The following is a 19,229-nucleotide window of genomic DNA, read 5'->3' as shown; positions in this document are numbered from 1 at the left end:
TCCAAACTGTCTTCCAAAATGGCTGTACCATTTTGCATTTCTACCATCTGCAAATGATGCTCTGTTGTTAGGTGCATACACATTAAGGATTGTTACGTCTTCTTGAAGAATTGACCTCTTTATCATTATGTAATGCCCTTCTTTATCTCTCATAGCTTTCCTTACTTTGAAGTCAGCTCTGACTAAAATTAATATAACTATCCCTGCTTTCCTTTATTGTGTTAGCATGGTATATTTTTCTCTATCCATTTGCTTTTAATCTGTATGTGTCTGTATATCTAAAGTAGGTTTCTCATAGACAGCATATCGTTGGGTTGTGTTTTTGATCCACTCTGACAATGTCTTTTAATCGTTGCATTTAGGCCATTGACATTCAAAGTGATCACTGATACAGTTGGATTAATATCTATCATGTTTGTTATTGTTTTCTATTTGTTGCCCTTGTTCTTTGTTTCTGTTTTTGTCTTCAACTTTTTCTCTGCCTTTTGCGGTTTTAATTGAGCATTTTATACGATTCTGTTTTCTCTCCTTTCTTATCATTATCAGTGAGGCTTTTTTTTTTTTAACCTTTTATACTAGTGGTTGCCCCAGAGTAAGCAATATACATTTACAACTACATCTAAGTCTACTTTCAAATAACATGATACTATTTCATGGGTATTGTGAGTACCTTATACTAACAAAATAATCCTAATTCCTCCCTCCTGTCGCTTGTATCATTGCTGTCACTCATTTCACTTATATATGAGCATACATAAGCATATATACACACATACTATATATGTGTGTATACACATACACACAATAAATAATACATAAGCATGTATAATCAAATACATTGTTGCTATTATTTTGAACAAACTGTTATCTTAGATCAGTTAAGAATAAGAAAAATAAAAGTTTTTTATTATACCTGTAAGTATCCCTTCTTTACTCATTCTTTCTTTATGTAGATCTATTTTTGGACCTAAATTATTTTCCTTTTCACTAAAGAACTTTTAACATTTCTCGCAAGGCAGGTCTACTGGCAATAAATTTCCTCCGTAGCTGTTTGAGAAAGTCTTTATTTCTCCTTCACTTTTTTTAAAATTGTAGTACAGTCAGTTACAATGTGTCAGTTTCTGGTGTACAGCACAATGTCCCAGTCATGTCTTCTTTGCTTTTAAAGGATAATTTCTCAGGATACAGAATTCTAGGTTGACAGTTTTTTTTTTTTTTTCTCAACAGTTTAGCTACGGCACTTTACTCTCTTCTTGCTTGCGTGGTTTCTGAGAAGAAGTCTGATATAATTCTTATCGTTTCTCTATAAGCAATGTGTTTTTTTCCTCTGGCTTTCAGGATTTTTCCTTATGTTTGATTTTCTGTAATTTGAAAGTGATATGCCTAGGTGTAGTTTTGGGGGCATTTTTCTTGCGTGGTGTTCTCTGAGCTGCCTGGATCTGTGACTTTGGTGTCTGGCATTAATTCGAGGAAGTTCAGTCATCATTTCAGATATTTCTTCTGTTCTTTTCTCTGTTTCTTTTCCATCTGGTATCTGTGTCATGCATATGTTATACCTTTTGTAATAGTGCCATAGTCCTTGGATATTCTTTTCTGGGTTTTAAGGGTTTTTGGTTTTTGTTGCTGCTGTTTTTAGTTTTTGTTTTCTTTTCTTTTCAGTTTTTGAGGATTCTGTTGATACATCTTCTAGCTCAGAGTCTTTCCTCAGCCATGTGTAGTCTACTAAAAGACCCATCACTGGCATTCTTTCTTTCTGTTAGTGTTTTTTATACCCAGCATTTCTTTTTGGTTCTTTATTAGAATTTCCATTGCTCTGCTCACATTGTTCATCTATTCTTGCATGCTGCCTACTTTATCTGTTAGAGCCCTTAAGCATATTAATCATAAGTGTTTTAAATTCCCAACCTGATAATTCCAGCATCCCTGACCTGTTTCATTCTGATGCTTATTCTCTCTTCAAATTGTGGTTCTTTGCCTTTTGACTTGCCTTGTAATTTTTACTGAGAGCTGGACATAATGTACCAGACAAAAGGAACTGCTATAAATAGGCCCTTAGTAATGTGGTGGTGAGCTGTCAGGCAGAGAAAGTGTTCTATGGTCCTATGATTAGGTCTTAGTCTTTTAGTCAGCCTCTGGCTCTGGACCATGAATCTCACAAGTGTTTCTCAGGGTTTCTTTCTGCCCCTTTAGTTGGGACAGAATGGCTAGGGTGGGCTGGAATTGAGTATTTCCCTTCCCCCAGGTCAGTTAGACTCTGCTAATACCTCAACAGGTTCGGCACCGGTTAAACAGTTTCCCCTGAAGGCAGACCTTGTTAAGAACAGAGTGCTCTGGTGTATTTCAGAATGGTTCGTGTCCCCTCCCCTGCCAGAAGCATGAGGAGATTTTGCTCTGATATTTATTATGGGAACTGGTAAAGCTCCCAGATGTAAATCTCACAGTATTGGGGGGGGCATCCTTTGAATAGATACCCCTGGAATTTTTAACCCTCAGAGTTGTCTGCACTGAGCCTCCAGGTCTTCCTACCTGGCATTGGTCCCCTGGGTGGTGTCCACTTGTGAGGCTCTGCTCCAGGATGTCAAGTTCACCTGTCTGTCTCTCTAGTCTCGGGGGCAGTGGTTTGCTCTGTGTCCTCCTTTCTCTTATGGATCCAAGAAGAATAGTTGATTTTCCAGTCTATTCAGCTTTTCATTTATTGTTAGGGTAGAGTGTCAACCTTCTAGCTCCTTACACATGGAACTGGAAACTGGAAGCCCACTTAGCTTTTCAGGGTCACTTTTTTTACTGGAAATTATTGTGTATATACTATATGATCCCTATTAGAATTTTCTGTCTTTTAAATAGTAATATTATACAATGTGGCTTATAGTTTGCAGAGTACTTTCACTTATTACCATATTCACTATTCTGTAAGGTACTTTCACTAATGACCATGTTGTCTTCACGACAACCCTGTAAGGTAGACGTTATCCTATTTTACAGTCAGGAACTATTTCAGAGCTGCATGTATTACTTGCTCAAATACATGCAACTACTAAATTGGAAGGAAATGTAGGTCAGAGAGAGTTCTTTTCACCCCTGGCCTTAAGAAGGATAAGCAGTTTCCAGTCAGCAATGCTAGTGTTATGCTCTGATTTGCAACAATTTCTTTTATAAAGTAGGACTAAAAGTCAAATCCACTTGTGGCCTCTGCAGAGATCATTGGGCAGCGGTGATAGGGATAAAATAAATGCCTGGAACACAGCTTACACTAAATAACACCATTTTTTTTTGTGAAAGTAAAAGAAACACTTGTAAAATGTATTGCTTCAATCATTCAGTTACTTTGATACAGTATGCTTTCCCAGGTCTTCCAGTCTGTTACGCATGCAGCTACCTTTACCCTCAGCCTGCCAGAACATTGTGTGTCCATGAACAGATGAAGTGCTTACATTACACATTCATAGACTGAGACGCCAGAAATTCAGTTGGGTTCTCTCATTGCTCCAAGCAGATTTCTGCCCTCTCAGCCATGACAACTCAGGCTGGGCTTTGAATACTGATGGCAAGCCCTTTTATTATTAATCAGAGATTTGTATGAATTAATTTAAGAACATGATGGAGATGGGAGCTTAAATTAGAATCAAACTTAACATCCTAAATAAAATAAAGCATATTGCTTCTTGACATTTAAAGCTCTAGCAAATGAAACAAAAACTTTGTAAGCTTTGATGATGGATTAAAAGTATATAATCTCAAAGTTAAGTTGCTAGCTAAATACTTTTAACCCCTTTATCAAGCAAAAGACATTTCCCTACTATAATAAGTTGGATAACAATTACAATTTTGAAAGGACATCCAATTTTTCTAAGTGTTTATCTATATACTGTATGAACTTGAGATATTTCACTACTGATTGCCTGGGATTTCTTTGGGTTGGTATATGACTTTATTTAAGATGTTCACCCAGCAGGTTCAGCGCAATTTCAGTCTTTCCCTGAGATGACTAAAAATTACATTTATTGCACTTAAAATTTTCTGTGAGCACAAAAAGAAATTTAATTACTGTCATAAAATGATAAGCCACTTTTGCATTCCCACCTATTGAAATAAATACAATTATTGTTATTACCTAAAACGCATAGATTTGGACCAATAACCATCATAGCACATGAACATGTATATAAAATACCCTTAAAATAAAAATATGAAGAGAAATGTGAAAAAGATCTGAAAGCCTATCATTTCAATTTTTATTTTTGAGCTATATTAATATAGCTCTTCACACATGCCACATATTTACAGTTCTTCCAGGAAAATAACTTTTAAGGGTAAAGGATGATTTAAATAATTTGTAAAGCATACATAAGATACGAATTGAATATTTCTTATCATTCATCAGACACATATTATGTCTGCACAATTCTTGTCACACACATTATTTCTCAGCTCAGTACCGTGTATAGTAGACAGTAAATAAATGCTTATTAGTGATATTTAAATAGTATTTTAAAACTGTACATTAATTTGAATTTGTTTTAAAACAAATGTAACAATGTAGTAATATTTGAACAAATTAAGATGGCATTATTCCAGTGCAGCTACCTATCATCAGTCCCCCCAAAGCATTCATACAACTCATTGGTTTTTCATAGATTCTAATACACTCCAAAGTTCTTCTTTTATTGAGCTACTTCTTCAGTTAAGTTCTTTCCTTTCTGTCCTCTTGAAGGCATAATTTTATACCATTTTCCATATGTTTATTGATTCTTTCAGATACTTTGAAGACGGTCACCTTTCTCTTGACTCCATTCCTTTCCCTTCCTGCTTTGTTTTAAATCTGTGGCTCATGTCAGAATATAATTTAAATGCTTTTGGCTTGAGAAACTGCTGCAAAATCTGGCAAAACTGACAGTATTAACCTAACAAAGAAGCAGAAGATTTAAGAGGTAGAGTCATTATACTAAGGCTAAATTTATGTTTTTATTTAAGAAAAGGAGAAAAAATTGCATCCTCCTAAACAACTTTCTACATTTGAGTATATGTTATTTTAGTTGTGTAGTTGATTAAAATATTAATTTGAAGGAAATTTGTTCATTCACACTAATGATTGAGAAATACATTCTAGATTGTCAGCTTATGCTCATTTGTATTAATACAGGTAGCAGCATTGAAAAAATCATGTCTGTGGTAATACTTTACATCAGGAACTCATATTTAACACAAAATCAGAAAGTGGTGAATGTAGTTTAAATCTTATGAGGTTTGGCAACATATTTTTTGTTTGACTTTTTTTATTTTGATAAAATATACTTAACAAAATTTACAAATTTAACTTTTTAAGTATATAGTTTTCATGGTGCTAAATATATTCTATTCACATTTTTGTGCAACCATCACCACCATTCATCTCGAGAACCTTTCCTCTTCCCCAACTGAAACACCATATGCATTAAACACTAACTCCCCTTTCTGCCCCTTCCCCCAGCCCCTGGCCTCCATCATTCTGCTCTCTGTCACCATGAATTTGACTACTCTAGCTACTTCATGTAATGGAATTATACAATATTTATGCTTTTGTGGCTGGCTTATTTCACTTAGCATGATGTCTTCAAGGTTCATCCATGTTATATATAACGTGTCAAAATTTCCTTCCTTTTTAAAACTGAATAATATTTCATTGTATGTATGTGCTGCATTTTGTTTATCTAAATATCCATCTATGGACACTTGTGTTGCTTTCATATTTTGGCTATTGTGAGTCATGTTGCTATGAATGTAGGTATGCAAATTTTTGGTTTTTTCCAACTTTATTATGAAAATTTTAAACATACAGAAAAGTTGGAAGAATTTTACAGTGAACATCAGTATCCCTACCGTTAGATTCTACCACCATTTTACTATGCTTCCTCTATCAACATCCGCCTCTCCATCCATCAATCTATCTTATTTTTTGAAGCATTTCAGAGTATTTTATAAATAATGTATTTTGTTCTGAATGCTTCAGCACACATATCATTAACTAGAATTCAGCATTAGTTTGGTTTTTCTTTTAGGGTAACATTATATACAATGAAATGTACAAATCTTAAGTGCATATTCAGTTAATTTTGACATGCATATACTTATGTAACTGAAACTCCTGTCAAGATATAGAACATTACTGTCACCCCAGAAAGTTCCCTCATGTCCTTTCCCAGCTGATTCTTTCTCCTAATCCCACAAAGGTAACTACTGTTCTGATAATTTTTCTCCATAGATTGGTTTTGCCTGTTTTAGAACTTTGTATAGTTGGAATCATAATGTGTACTTTTTTATGTAAGGCTTCTCTCATTTAGCATGTTTTTGAAATTCATTGATATCATTGTATAGATCAGTATTTCTTTCCTTTATCTTGCTGAGTAATATTCCATCATATGACTATATCATAGTGCATCCATTGTCTTATGATGGACACCTGGCCATCTTATTACTGCTGAATTATTACTTTATACAGGATGAAACAGAATCTCCCTTGCTTATTCCTTTACCCTTTAGTTACTAACATTAAAGCTTAGTAAGTGCTTATAAAGGGATTTCTTTTTTTTAAGCAGTGTATTTAAAATCCTTTTGAATTCCCCGATAGCTCTGCAGGACCATTTCTGTTTACCCTAGATCTTAACCAGTGAAAGAGATCAAGTACACACTGATTTCAAATGTGTATTAGCTCCCATGGTGGGCACATCTTGAGATCATAAACTGACCTCCAATCTTACTGCTGTCTGAGTTTTTGGAAGAACATTGTTGATTCTCTATTGAGAGTTGGAAGTAGGAGGCATTGGCTAGTTTCTGGTGGTTGCAGGTGGGGGAGTTCTCACTCTGGCCAGTTGCTGTAGCAGCATCAGCAAAGGGTAGAAGATAGGTTTAGGAGAGAGGGGACAGAGACATTACAGGGTATTAGTAGCTAAAGTCAGTCTCTACTACAGTTGTAAATTGAAACCCAATTTTTTTGAAGAGAGAAATTTAAGTTGACCTTTTTACAGTATTTCATTTGCTAATTAGACAGTATTGTAACATATCGTCTTTGATAGAATGGCAACTCATACAAATTTAAACATACCAACTTTGCCATGTTTTCATCTACAGTATGTGTAGTATACATGCTTTGTTTTGTATCTGATCTCAAAATACCATAAGAACATAAAGACTCGTTTTATAATACCATCTTTTTTCATTTAATTTGTGATTTCCAGGAGTAAATCTAATTAAAAAAAAATTCTCCATGGTTTAAGGACAAGTAACCAAGGATATCAAAGAAGCATTTAAAATATTAAGACCTACTCTGTATTTTCCAGAAGGTATGAAAGTAATACCACTTAATAGGTTAGCGGCCACCCTGCGCTTTCAAAGCACTTTTGAGTCATTCATCTGTCTGAAGTAGGGCGGTCTTTGCACCCTTGGTTAATAGATGAGAACTCTTTTTCCCCTGGTGTTTTACTGTATTTGAATTCCAGAATTTATCCAGAGCTCTCCAAACAGTTGCTTGTGGGCTTCTGGTGGCCTAACAAAGATTCCTTTTTCAACAATGGCTTTTACTACTTATGTTGTAAATACTTCTGGGATATTTTTTCAGAAGTTATTAAAACTAGAAGCAAACAATTGTGAGCTTTTATGATAACAGTAAAAATAAGTTTAACCTGAAAACTTGAAAGAGATTATATCATTCATAGAAGTTAAAATAATTATATATATATATAGTAGGTAAAATAGCTCATAAGTTTATGTAAAATCTTTAAGCAACTATAACTTTAATATGTACTTAATTCATGGTTTTCTTCCTGGAAGAGAAATTATGGAATCCTGTATCTAAAATAATTAATAAATTTAATAATTGCATTGTATTGGTCCAGGTATGTTTGTGGTTAACAAAGAAAGAAAAACCACAGGTCTTCATTTGCTGATTTAATCAGCAGTGGTTATGAGATTAGCATCTCTGCAAATTACTAGTTATTTATTACTTGAACTCATAATCTTAAATTAGAGCATGTTTACGGGAGCTCTATAATGTGAAGAAGTAAAGAGTTACCACATTCAGATGCTGGTTGTGCTGGTCTTCGTTCATTTAAACATAGGACATTTTGAAGGCAAAAATTCCAAAGCCTGATTTATTTTATCTATGCTTGTTTACAAGTATGTTTAATCCTGCTCTTGTTTTTGAGCTTCTTAATACTGCATAAAAATATTAATCACTAGGTGGTCTTAATGTAGCTATCTTCAGCACCTCTACAAAAAGTCATTGTCAGAGAATTCATTCTAATTCAAGGTTAATTAGTGTACCATTAAAATAATGTGTTACAAAAATTAATTACATTGCAGGTCAGAAAATGTGTTAAAAAGCATAGTGTAAATGTCTTGGGAGCACATCATCCTCCTTAAAACATTGCTGTATGAGTGCCGCCCTTCTGGAAGATACATCTGGAGTGAGAATCACTGTTGAGGTCCAGTCATAGGTGTTTCCCCTAAAGTAAATTTTTGGCACCACATATGGGAAATTTAAAATATAACTCCCCATTAACAGTAAAATGTGTTGCTTGTCTGCTTTCCCTTCGAAACAGCTAAGGATTTATACTTCAGCATTAGTCGGTGTAACCCTATTGGGTTAAACCTAAGGCAAAATCAGGAATCTAGTTGATGAATAGAAATTACCTGTACATCTTGCAGTAAAAAATACTAGATACATTAATATTATGTTTTCTTACTTAACTATTAGGTAGTTCTGTAGGTGCCCTGTGTAAGTATACCACACATCATTTTAGTTATGTAGTAATTCTTGTTAATAATTTAACTTAATAGCCATAAAACATAAACTCAAAATTAGAACTAAAAATGATACAGACTTTGACACTTTATCTGATTATTTTAATGTAAAAGCTGTTGAAACAATTACATTGAACTATAGAATATTTTATACATTGGTATCTGTTCTGAGAGTCTTATTAGAAAATCTAATTTTTCATGTGGAGGGTTTAGGAATTAGTGCCCTAGTAACAATAAATCAGTACACATTAGAGCTACAGAAAATTTAACATCAGAAACTCTGTTCTTTATTCAACAATACATTTTTTCACTTGGCTTTTAGAATTGTCTCCATTTTAAAAAATTCTTAGTGGGCTCTGGACAAAGTAGTTGTGCTATTACAGCAAATTGTGAATGATTTGCCCACATTTTAAATTTTTCTGCTTTCCTTCCTCTTTGGATTAAAAATGAATGGAGCAAATGAAAGAAAAAAGAAAATGACAATTTGTGGGGAAGAAGTTGTTTTACTTTGGGTTTTGTTTGTTTGTTTGTTTCAAGAAGAGTTCCTGGTTTAATTAGTTGAGCTAATGGGTGTGTGAAGAGGGTCTGAAGATAGAGTGTAAGTGGGTTTAGAAAAGCTTTCTTGAAAGGTGCTTTTTACTTTAAAGTCATCTTTGTCCCAGCTTGTATCTGCTTAAATCTTTTCTAACATGACATAAAGCAGGGATTTCAACTTAATGTAGAAAAACATTCCATTCTTTTAAAAATGACAACATCACTACCACCCTCAAAAAGCAGTGTTAAGCCATCCATCACTCATTTCTTCAGAAAAGCCCTTAGCTTTGGGGCTTTTGTTTATTCTTTGGACCAAGTAAGGCTTCTTTCATTAACTCAACCAAGATTTTCTGACAGTGGAAAAGAGTATTAACACACCAATAGTAGCTGTTCGTCTTTGGTGGACAATGGTTAAAATTAATGTTTCATATTTAGTACTTTGTCTCCTAACAGTTAATCATCTATTCTATTTTACAAGTGGCTTTCAGTCAACATTTGCAGATAAACATTAGTATAGACTGTTCTGATGTTTTGGGACTATTTCAGGGTGTAGATTTGGGATATAAAGGGGTGTGCTTACTTTCGAAGTGGTTAAATTTTCTTACATTTTAAGGAATGAACGAGTACATTTAGATACACTGCATTTAGATTATGATCTCTACCTAGGTTTAAGTACTCATGTTTCAAACATAAGATTTTTTTTTTACCAGAAGAAGTGGAGATAATAATTTAAAACTATCTTTCATATTTTTAAAGTACTTCAAAATTTACAAAGCATTATCTTGTAGCCCGTTCATTACAACAAATGTGATTGGTATTGCTGTTGTTCATATTATCCTTATTCCTACTCTGTGGTTGAGGAACCTGATCAGACTGAAGAAAGTCACTGAGCTGGTGCGTAACAGATTCCAGAAGTAGAACTCATGCTTTCCAAAGTCTGCTGCCTTTCCCATAGAGCCTTTTATGTCAATCATTCTTCAAATAGTTAACCTACGTTTTTACATATTACTACGTCTTTCATGAGACATTGCGTCTTTTATATGACCCTGCAGCTGAATTAACAAGTTCATTTATCTTTTTCTGTTGTCTATAGGGCAGAGCTCTACTCCATTGGGCTTGTGATCGAGGACATAAAGAACTAGTCACAGTCTTGCTGCAATATAGAGCTGATATTAACTGTCAGGTAAGAGTGATGAAAAGGGAGCTTTTCTAAAAAAATTGAGGTAAAATCCACATAAAATAAAATTTACTGTATTAACAATTTTAAAGTGTACATTTCAGTGGCATTAATACATTTAACAGTGTGCAACCATCACTGCTATCTTGTTCTGCAGCATTGTCATCAGCCTGAAAGGGTACTTTGTACCCATTAAGCAGTTACTCCCTACTTCTGCCTCACCCTGGGCAGTGGCAACAACTAATCTGCTTTCTGTCTCAGTGGATTTGCTTATTTTGGATATTTCATATAAATGGAGTCATAAAATATGTGGCCTTTGTGTCTGGCTTCTTTCAATTGGCATGTTTTCAAGGATTATCCATGCTGTAGCATGTAGCAGTACTTCCTCCCTTTCACGGCTGAGTAATACTCCGTTGTATGCTAGACCACATTATATCAGTGCATCAGTTGATGAGCAGTTGGGTTGTTTCCACCCTTTGGCAATTGGGAGTAGTTGCTGTGAACAGTTGTATATGTGTTTTTGTTTAAATGCTTATTTTCTGTTCTTTTGGTTCTGTACCTAAGAAGAGAATTTGAGTTATATGGTAATTTGATATTTAACTTTTTGAGGAACCTCCAGATTATTTTCCACAGGAGCTACTACCACATTTTACATTCCCACCAGCAATGCATGAGTGTTCCAGTTTTTCCACTTCTTTGCCGGTACTCATTGTTTTCCTTTTTAATAGCCATCCTAGTAGGCATGAAGTGATATGTCATCATGGTGTGATTTTGATTTGTAATTCCTTAATGACTAATGATGTTGAGTAGCTTTTCATGTACTTTTTGACAGTTTGTATATATCCTCTTTGGAAAAATGTCTATTCAAATGTTTTGCTCCTTTTTAAACTGAGTTGTTTGTTATTTAAGATGTAAAAATTCTTTATATTTATTCTGAACATTAGACCATTGTCAGATATATGACATGCAAATATCTTCTCCCTTTCTGTAAGTTGTCTTTTCACTTTCTTGATAGTGTCCTTTGGTGCACGAAAGTTTTTAATTTTGATGAAGTTCAGTTTGTCAATTTTTTTCTTTCATTGATTGTGTTTGGTGTCATACCTAAGAAATCATTGCCAAATCCAAAGTCATTATGATTTACCTTTTCCCCTTCCCTTCCCTTCCTTTCAATTGTGGCAAACTATACATAACATAAAATTTACTACTTTAACCATTTTTAAGTGTACAGTTCTTTGGCATTAAATACTTTCAATTGTTCAACCATCACCACCATTCATCTCCAGAACTTTTTTGTATTCTCTGATTGAAACTCTGTACTCATAACTGACTCCCCCATTCCCCCAGCCCCTGACAACCACCATTCTGCTTTCTATCTTCATGAATTTGACTACTCTAGATACTTCATATAAGTGGAATCATACAATACTTGTACTTATGTGACTGGCTTATTTCACTTAGCATTATGTTTTCAAGGTTCATCCACATTGTAGCATGTGTCAGAATTTCTTTCCTTTTTAAAACTAAATAATATTGCATTGTATGTATACGCCACATTTTGTTTATCCAGATATCCACCTATGGACACATAGGTTACTTTCATCTTTTGACTGTTGTGATTAATACTTCTATGAATATTGGTAGCAAATGTCTGTCTGAGTCCTTGCCTTCACCTCTTTTGAGTATGTATCCAGTAATGGATCAGTGGGTCATATGATAATTCTTTGTTTAACATTTTGAGGAAACACCATACCTTTTTTCACAGTGGCGGCAGCATTTTCCATTCCTATTGTCAATGCACAAGTGTTCCAGTTTCTCTACATCCTTACCAACTCTTGTTATTTTCTGTATTTCTGATATTAGCCATCCTGCTCGATGTGAAGTGGTATCTCGTGGTTTTGATTTGCCTTTCCCTGATGATTGGTGATGCTGAACATTATTAATGTTGAGCAGTCAGTATTAGCCATTTGTTTATCTCCTTTGGAGAAATGTCTGTTCAAATCCTTTGCCCAGTCTTTAATTGGGTTGTTTGGAGGTTTTTTTGTTGTTAAGTTGTAAGGAGTCTTTATTTATTTTGGATATCAACCCTTTATCAGATACATGATTTACAGTTACTTTCTCCCGTTTTGTGAGCTGTGTTTCACTCTTTTGATAGTAGTGTCCTTTGATGCATAACAGTTTCAGTTCGGCTTATCTATTTTTCCTTTGGTTGCCTGAGTTTTTTGTGTCATATCCAAGAAATCATTGCCAAATTCAGTGTTATGAAACTTTTTCCTGTGTTTTCTTTAAGAGCTTTATGATTTTAGCTCTGTTTTTAGGTCTCTGACCCATTTTGAGTTAATTTTTGTATGTAGCATAAGGTAAGGGTCCAGCTTCATTTTTTTGCATGTAGATATTCAGTTCTCCCAGCACCATTTATTGAAAGGACTGTCCTTTCTTCATTGAATGATCCTGACACCCTGGTCAAAAATCATTTGACCAGATATGCGAGGGTTTGGGACCTCTATTCTATTTCATTGGTCTGTATGTCTGCTTTTATGCCAGTATTACATTGGTTTGATTACTGCAACTTTGTTGTAGTAAATTTTGAAATCAGTAAGCATGAGACCTCTAACTTTTTCTTTTTCAAGGTTGTTTTGGCTAGTCTGGATCCCTTAAGTTTCCATATGAGTTTTAGGATGGATTTTTCTGTTTCTGCAAAAAATTTCATTGGGGAATTAATAGAGACTGTGTTGAATCTGTAGATCGATTTGGGGAGTGCAGGTCTCCCTTGCTTTTTGAAAATACAGCGTTACTGTGAAACCTTTTGTAAGCCGAACTGATGTAAAACGAAGAGGCGATTACCATAGAACACATCTTGCTAACGGATACGCTGAATAAACTAAGATAAAGCACAGATGCCCACAGACACACTTAAAAGCAATAGCGGCTTCATGCTGGAATGCTGAGTGTAGTTCTTAGGGAAGGAACTTGGCAGTGCCCTTCTCACTGCTCAGGGTGCACATTGCCTCTACAGTGGCTAGCTGCAAAACAAAGACTGAATGCTATTTTCTTTCTTTCTTTCTTTCTTTCTTTCTTTCTTTCTTTCTTTCTTTCTTTCTTTCTTTCTTTTCTTTTCTTTTTCTTTCTTTCTCTCTCTCTTTCTTTCTCTCTCTCTTTCTTTCTTTCTTTCTTTCTTTCTTTCTTTCTTTCTTTCTTTCTTTCTTTCTTTCCTTCCTTCCTTTCTTTCCTTCCTTCCTTTCTTTCTTTCCTTTCTTTCTTTCCTTTCTTTCTTTCTTTCTTTCTTTTTTGCCTTTTTTTAATAAAAGCAAAAATCCTCTTTGAATTTCTTTCGATTAGCAAAAACAGGTACTAATTTAGGTCTTTAGTAAAAGTAAAGGGGCAAAAAAGCAAACTTTTGAAAAGCAGAGGATACTTGTATTGTCATCTTAACAATGGTAAGTCTTCCAATCCATGAAGTGGCTTTTCTTTATTTGTGTCTCTAATTTCTTTCAGCACCATTTTATAGTTTAAAGTGTACAGTTCTTTTGCCTCCTTGGTTTAAGTTTATTCCTAGGTATTTTATTCTTTTTTGACACTATTGTAAATAAAACTGTTTTCTAAATTCCCTTTTTTGATTATTTATTGTTAGTGTTTAGAAATACAGCTGATTTTTGTGTGATTTTGTATCTTGCAACTTTGCTGAACAGCTTTTTGTAGAATCTTAAAGATTTTCTGCATATAGGATATATTGTCTATGAACAACGATAATTTTACTTCTTCCTTTCCAATCTGGATGCCTTTTATTTCATTTTCTTGCCTAATTGCTCTGACTAGTCCTTCTAGTACTATGTTGATAGAAATAGCAAAAGTGGACTTCCTTGTCTTGTTCATGAGTTTGCTTTTTAATTTAGTTTGTTAGGTACAAAATGCTTTTTCTTTACATAATTTTTTTGCCATATATGTCCATCCTCCTCTAGCCCCCTAGGCCTCATAGGCTCACCCTGAACTTTTCATCAAATCTGAGATTTACAGTTCTGACTATACTCTCTGATTCATTTCACTCTAAATCTCTTATTTGACTTTGTGAAAATTCCTGGCCCCTTGACTGATCTGCTTTCTCCCATTTTAGCTCATTTTGTCCTCTCTCATGCAGTTACCCTCATCCTCATACCCATTCCCTCTTTTTCAACTGTGGTAGCCATCTGGTAAAACTCTAATTCTGATTAATCCAGTTGCCTGCCTTCTATACATTTACACCTTGGCTCTGGGCAAAGCTAGAAAAAAAAAGTCACAGAATTCTGATACTGTAATAAATCATGGTATCCATCTTTAATTTTCACTAGCAAGTCTTGTATTCTTTCTTATTCTCAGATTATCTGTTTCACAGACAAAATAGAAGAAATCTTTATCCCCAACCCAGATCTCAGCCAATAGTTGCAGCAACATATGTCTCTTTTTGACTATCCCTCGGACACTTCAAACATAGTATCTAACCCTGAACCTACCATCTCTCAACAGCTTCCCTCCCCAACCCCATAATTAGCACCAACATCCAACCAGTTTCCCAGGAGTCATCCTTGATTCTTCTCTCATTTTCACACCCCCTGAAGGTCCTGTAGGTTCTGCCCCCTAAGTATATCTTGAGTCTACCAACTTATCTATTTCCGCATTGCAAGCACACTAGGTTAAGCTTCTTAAATTATTTCAGCATCTCTGAACTATATCCTTGCTTCTAATCTTGACATCCTTCGATTTATTTCCCACTTTTCATCTAGAGAGTCTTTCTGAAATGCTAATTTGCAAATGTTCTCTTGTTTAATTTTATTGTTCTAAGATAAAATCTAAATTTAATTCACCCTGTGAAGCCCTTCTGATCTGGGCCTTGCTTACCTCTGCACATATTTCTCAGTGCACTCCTTGTTTATGTCCCATCCCTGGTACACTAAGTTCCACTGGTTCTGAAGAACTTGACATGCTGCTCACCTATTGAGCTTTTAATATACTGTTTTTTCTCTCCTTCATTCTCCCTCCTAGGCCTCAGTTTATACACCGTTTCCTCCAGGAAACCTTTCTTCCCTCTAACCAGGTAAATACTCCCATTGTCTCTTATAGCATCTTGTTCTTAAGCTCATCAAAGAGCTACCACAGTGCATTCACGTTGAATTATAATTCATCATTTACATGTCTGTATCCTCAACACCACCACATGCAGGTACCAGAGTTTGGTTGTATCACCATTGCCTGATGCAGTGCTCAGTAATTACTGAACTAAGTAATACCAGTTTATAAAGAAGTTGACAGAATGTTAGAAAAATAGAACGTGAGAACCAGAAAAGACCTAAGACCTAAGCATTTACCAGAGCTTTTTGGGTATCCTTGTTATTTCATCAGAAGAAATACTTCCTTCAGCATTAGACATGTGTGTCTTCATCTTGAGCCAGTTCTTTAGCTTCAAGTCATGGGTCAGAGCCATAACCTTAAAGCCATGTATATTTCACTGATTTCTTTTTTAAAGTAGGTTGTATGTATACAAAGGAAAAAAAAACCCAAAAGATGCAAAAGACTAATTTTTAAAAACTCTTCCTCCTACCCTCATTTCAGAACTTACTATGTATTAAGGAAAATTAGCACTTTCTTTGTGATATAATTATTACTAAAACTTTTCTTCTAGTACTTCATCATTTCATAGTTTCTGTGATTCATCTAGAATTAATAGGAATTTTATTGTTGTCTCAATGATTAGCCAGTTGTTTCAGTGATGTTTATTGAATAATCTTCTCTACTGATTTGAAGTGTCTTCTTTTTATATTCTCACTTTGTCTATGTATTTCATTGTATTTCTGTGTTGTTCTTCTATTCCATTGCTCTGTTTTTCTGTTCATGTACTTGTGCTATGCCATTTTAATTATTGTAGATTCAGACTATGTTTTAAAACCTGACAGGATAGATTACTTAATTATTCTAAATATTTCCTGTTATTTTTGCTTGTTTATTTTTCTATGTGAACTTTGAAATCGTCTTTCCAACCCTTACTTCCCCCAATCATCACCACCACCATTAAGTTAAAAAACAAACAAAACCAAAAACCTGTTGGTGTACTCATGTCTTTTGGATTGTTAGGGGGTAGTATTTTGGAGGGAAATGTCCCCAAGTTAGGCATAGCCTGTGGTTTTTACCTGTGGGTTTCTAGTATTCTGTTTGAATATTATAAGACAATACAAAAAACTGTACGTGGCTTTATAGGATGCTCTTTACTAAACACCAGCTTTAATGCAAAGTAAAAGTTTCCATGTAGGCTTTTAGGATGGATCAGTTAGGACTGTATGCCTGGCCAGTGTTTTCCTTCCCCTCTTTGTCTTCATATGACCACTTTGTATTGCCCCTAGCCTTGGTTTTTCTTTGTTATTGATGATCCTAATCCGTATGATCTAGCTGCAGTTAAGGGAATGCTTTTGGCTTGTCAGTTTGGGTTGCTAACATGCTTCCAAATCAGAGGGCTTTTGGAGATTAGCTCTCAGAATAGCTTTCCCCTTGTAATTTCTTCTTTGGTTTCGTTATTGAAAACTCTTTTCAAATACAGACAATACAAACATAATAAATGGAAGGAAAGGTTCATCTCCCTCATGGCTCAGTCTTTCTTAAACAACATTATTATTGACTGGCCTATTGGTTGCCAAAAAGGAAAATCAATTTTATTAGAAGTATTTGCTTGGCCACAGATCTTGGTACTAACCCAGCAGAGACAGGCTGATGTTATCAACTATCTGAAGACTAATTTTAACCATTAGCCTGAAATGAGTAGTAATTAAAGATATGTCAAAGTCTACTCTGTGTTTTCCTGTCATTTTTACCTTTCAGTATCTCTCGTATATGCTTTTATTGCACTAGGGTTTCTGCATTCTGTGACTCTGATGGAATTGGATCTTTTAATTTTATTTTACTTCTAAGAAAGATCCTTTATAGATTTCATTTGTTATCTGGCGGTATTTTGGACATAGTTTTGTCTTTTCCATTGCTTGGTATTGATTTTTAGTTCAACTCTGGAAGTTAGGTTCTTAACCACATTTGAGATTAGGATATGGGTTAAATACACACACATAAACACACACCCCTCAGACCTCTTGAGTAAATTTGATCTTTAAACCCTAAAGAAAGATTAAAACTACTTTAAATGCACATTTAAAAGTATCTGAATGCTGAAGACTTACTGCTAGACTTCTCAGATTTATTGAAAAGTAACGTTAAGGAAATGAGTGTGGGGAGGTGGTGGGGGAATTAGGAACATCTGTGATACTGGATGTCTACACTGTGTACTGGGTGTTAAGCAATTCAGAAGGAGAATATTTTGAGTGTTACAGAAATGTTGAAGGACTTTGGGATGTATAAATTATATAAACTTATGATTTATATAATGGCATAGAGCAATATGCCCTCTCTGTGAATATCTTGGTAACTATTTGTGTGTTACAGAAAATTTTAAAAAGAGAAAACATGAGATTTAACTAGACTTACTGTGGTGATCATTTTGTAATGTATACAGATCAAAGCATTATGTTGTATACCTAAAACTAATATGATGTTATATGTCAGTTATATCTCAATTGAAAAAAGAATACTTGTGGAATGAAAGAATAAGTGGATGAATCTGAAAAGAAAGAAATTCTATATACATATATAGTTTTATGAAATAAATGGAAAACATATTTTTTTAAAAGAATGGGGATAATGACAATTCTAGATTTCTTCGGGATGTTGTGGGGCTTAAAATGCTAATAGCCCCTCTACTGCTACTTGGCCACGATTACTTCCCTTTCCCAAGTTGCTGCCAACAGAGCCTTCCCAAGACACTTTTTATTATGTCATTGACCTGGTCAAAACTCTAATGACTGCATTGCCTATAGGATAAATTCCAAACTCTGTAGAAATGAATTCAGAGTTCTCTATCATGGGGGAAGAGAGGCAAGAGAAAAGTACATAAAGCAGTAAATAAAACCATTGTAATTCTATTACGTGTGGGAGTAGGATATAAAACAGTTTTTTAGTATTAACTATGTACCAAGCATTTTATGTATAGTCATTATCAATCCTGTAATGTAGGTATATTATTATATGCATTTTAGTGATAAAGAAGCAGCAGTCAGAGCTAATAAGTGATAAAGTCTAGACTTGAACATGTCATTCTGATTCCAGAGCCCAAGCTCTTATTCACTCCTCTGTAAAATTTGAGCACATTTCCTTCTCATCTTTGTTTTCTCTACTTACATGTATATAACATATTTTAAAGACATTTGGTACGTTATTGCACATAGAGTAGTTTTCTTTCATTGTTTAAAATATTGAGATATCAGATACATTTAGCGAGGTACATGTAGGACAGAAATCTTAAGTACACAACCTAATGCATTATATACATGTATGTGTGTGTGTGTGTATCTGTGCAACTGCCACTTGTATCAGATTAGAACATTTCCAGTACCCCTTGAAGAGTTGTTTCCTTAAGCTACTTCCTGTTAATATCAATCCTCCCCCAGTTCCCCCCAACAAGGTGACTGTTATTCTGACTTCCATCATCATCATCAATTAGTTTTCTCTCTTCTTGACAACTGAGATATTTGGAATATTACAATATATATTCTTTTGGATACAGCTTATTACGCTCACTAAAACATTTGTGAGAGTCATCCAGGTTGTTACATGTATCATTTGTGCCTTTACTTGTATTGCAGTGTAACATTTCATTGTATGCATATACCATAATTTATGC

The 19,229-nt window shown here is 34.6% G+C and overlaps 1 protein-coding gene across 1 annotated transcript in view; it reads left to right on the top strand.

The window, feature by feature from the left end:
- ACBD6 (acyl-CoA binding domain containing 6) overlaps positions 1 to 19,229 on the top strand; it is a 158,769-nt gene that overhangs the window by 76,401 nt on the left and 63,139 nt on the right. Inside the window, exon 6 of the mRNA XM_010992916.3 lies at positions 10,403 to 10,492. Within this exon, the coding sequence (XP_010991218.1) occupies positions 10,403 to 10,492 (90 nt within the window). The remainder of the gene's footprint in view (positions 1 to 10,402; positions 10,493 to 19,229) is intronic.

This window comes from Camelus dromedarius, chromosome 23 (genome assembly GCF_036321535.1).
Source record: "Camelus dromedarius isolate mCamDro1 chromosome 23, mCamDro1.pat, whole genome shotgun sequence".
NCBI classification, from domain to species: Eukaryota; Metazoa; Chordata; class Mammalia; order Artiodactyla; family Camelidae; genus Camelus; species Camelus dromedarius.
Note: the sequence above shows the minus strand (reverse complement) of the source record. Positions and strands in the feature narration are given on the sequence as shown.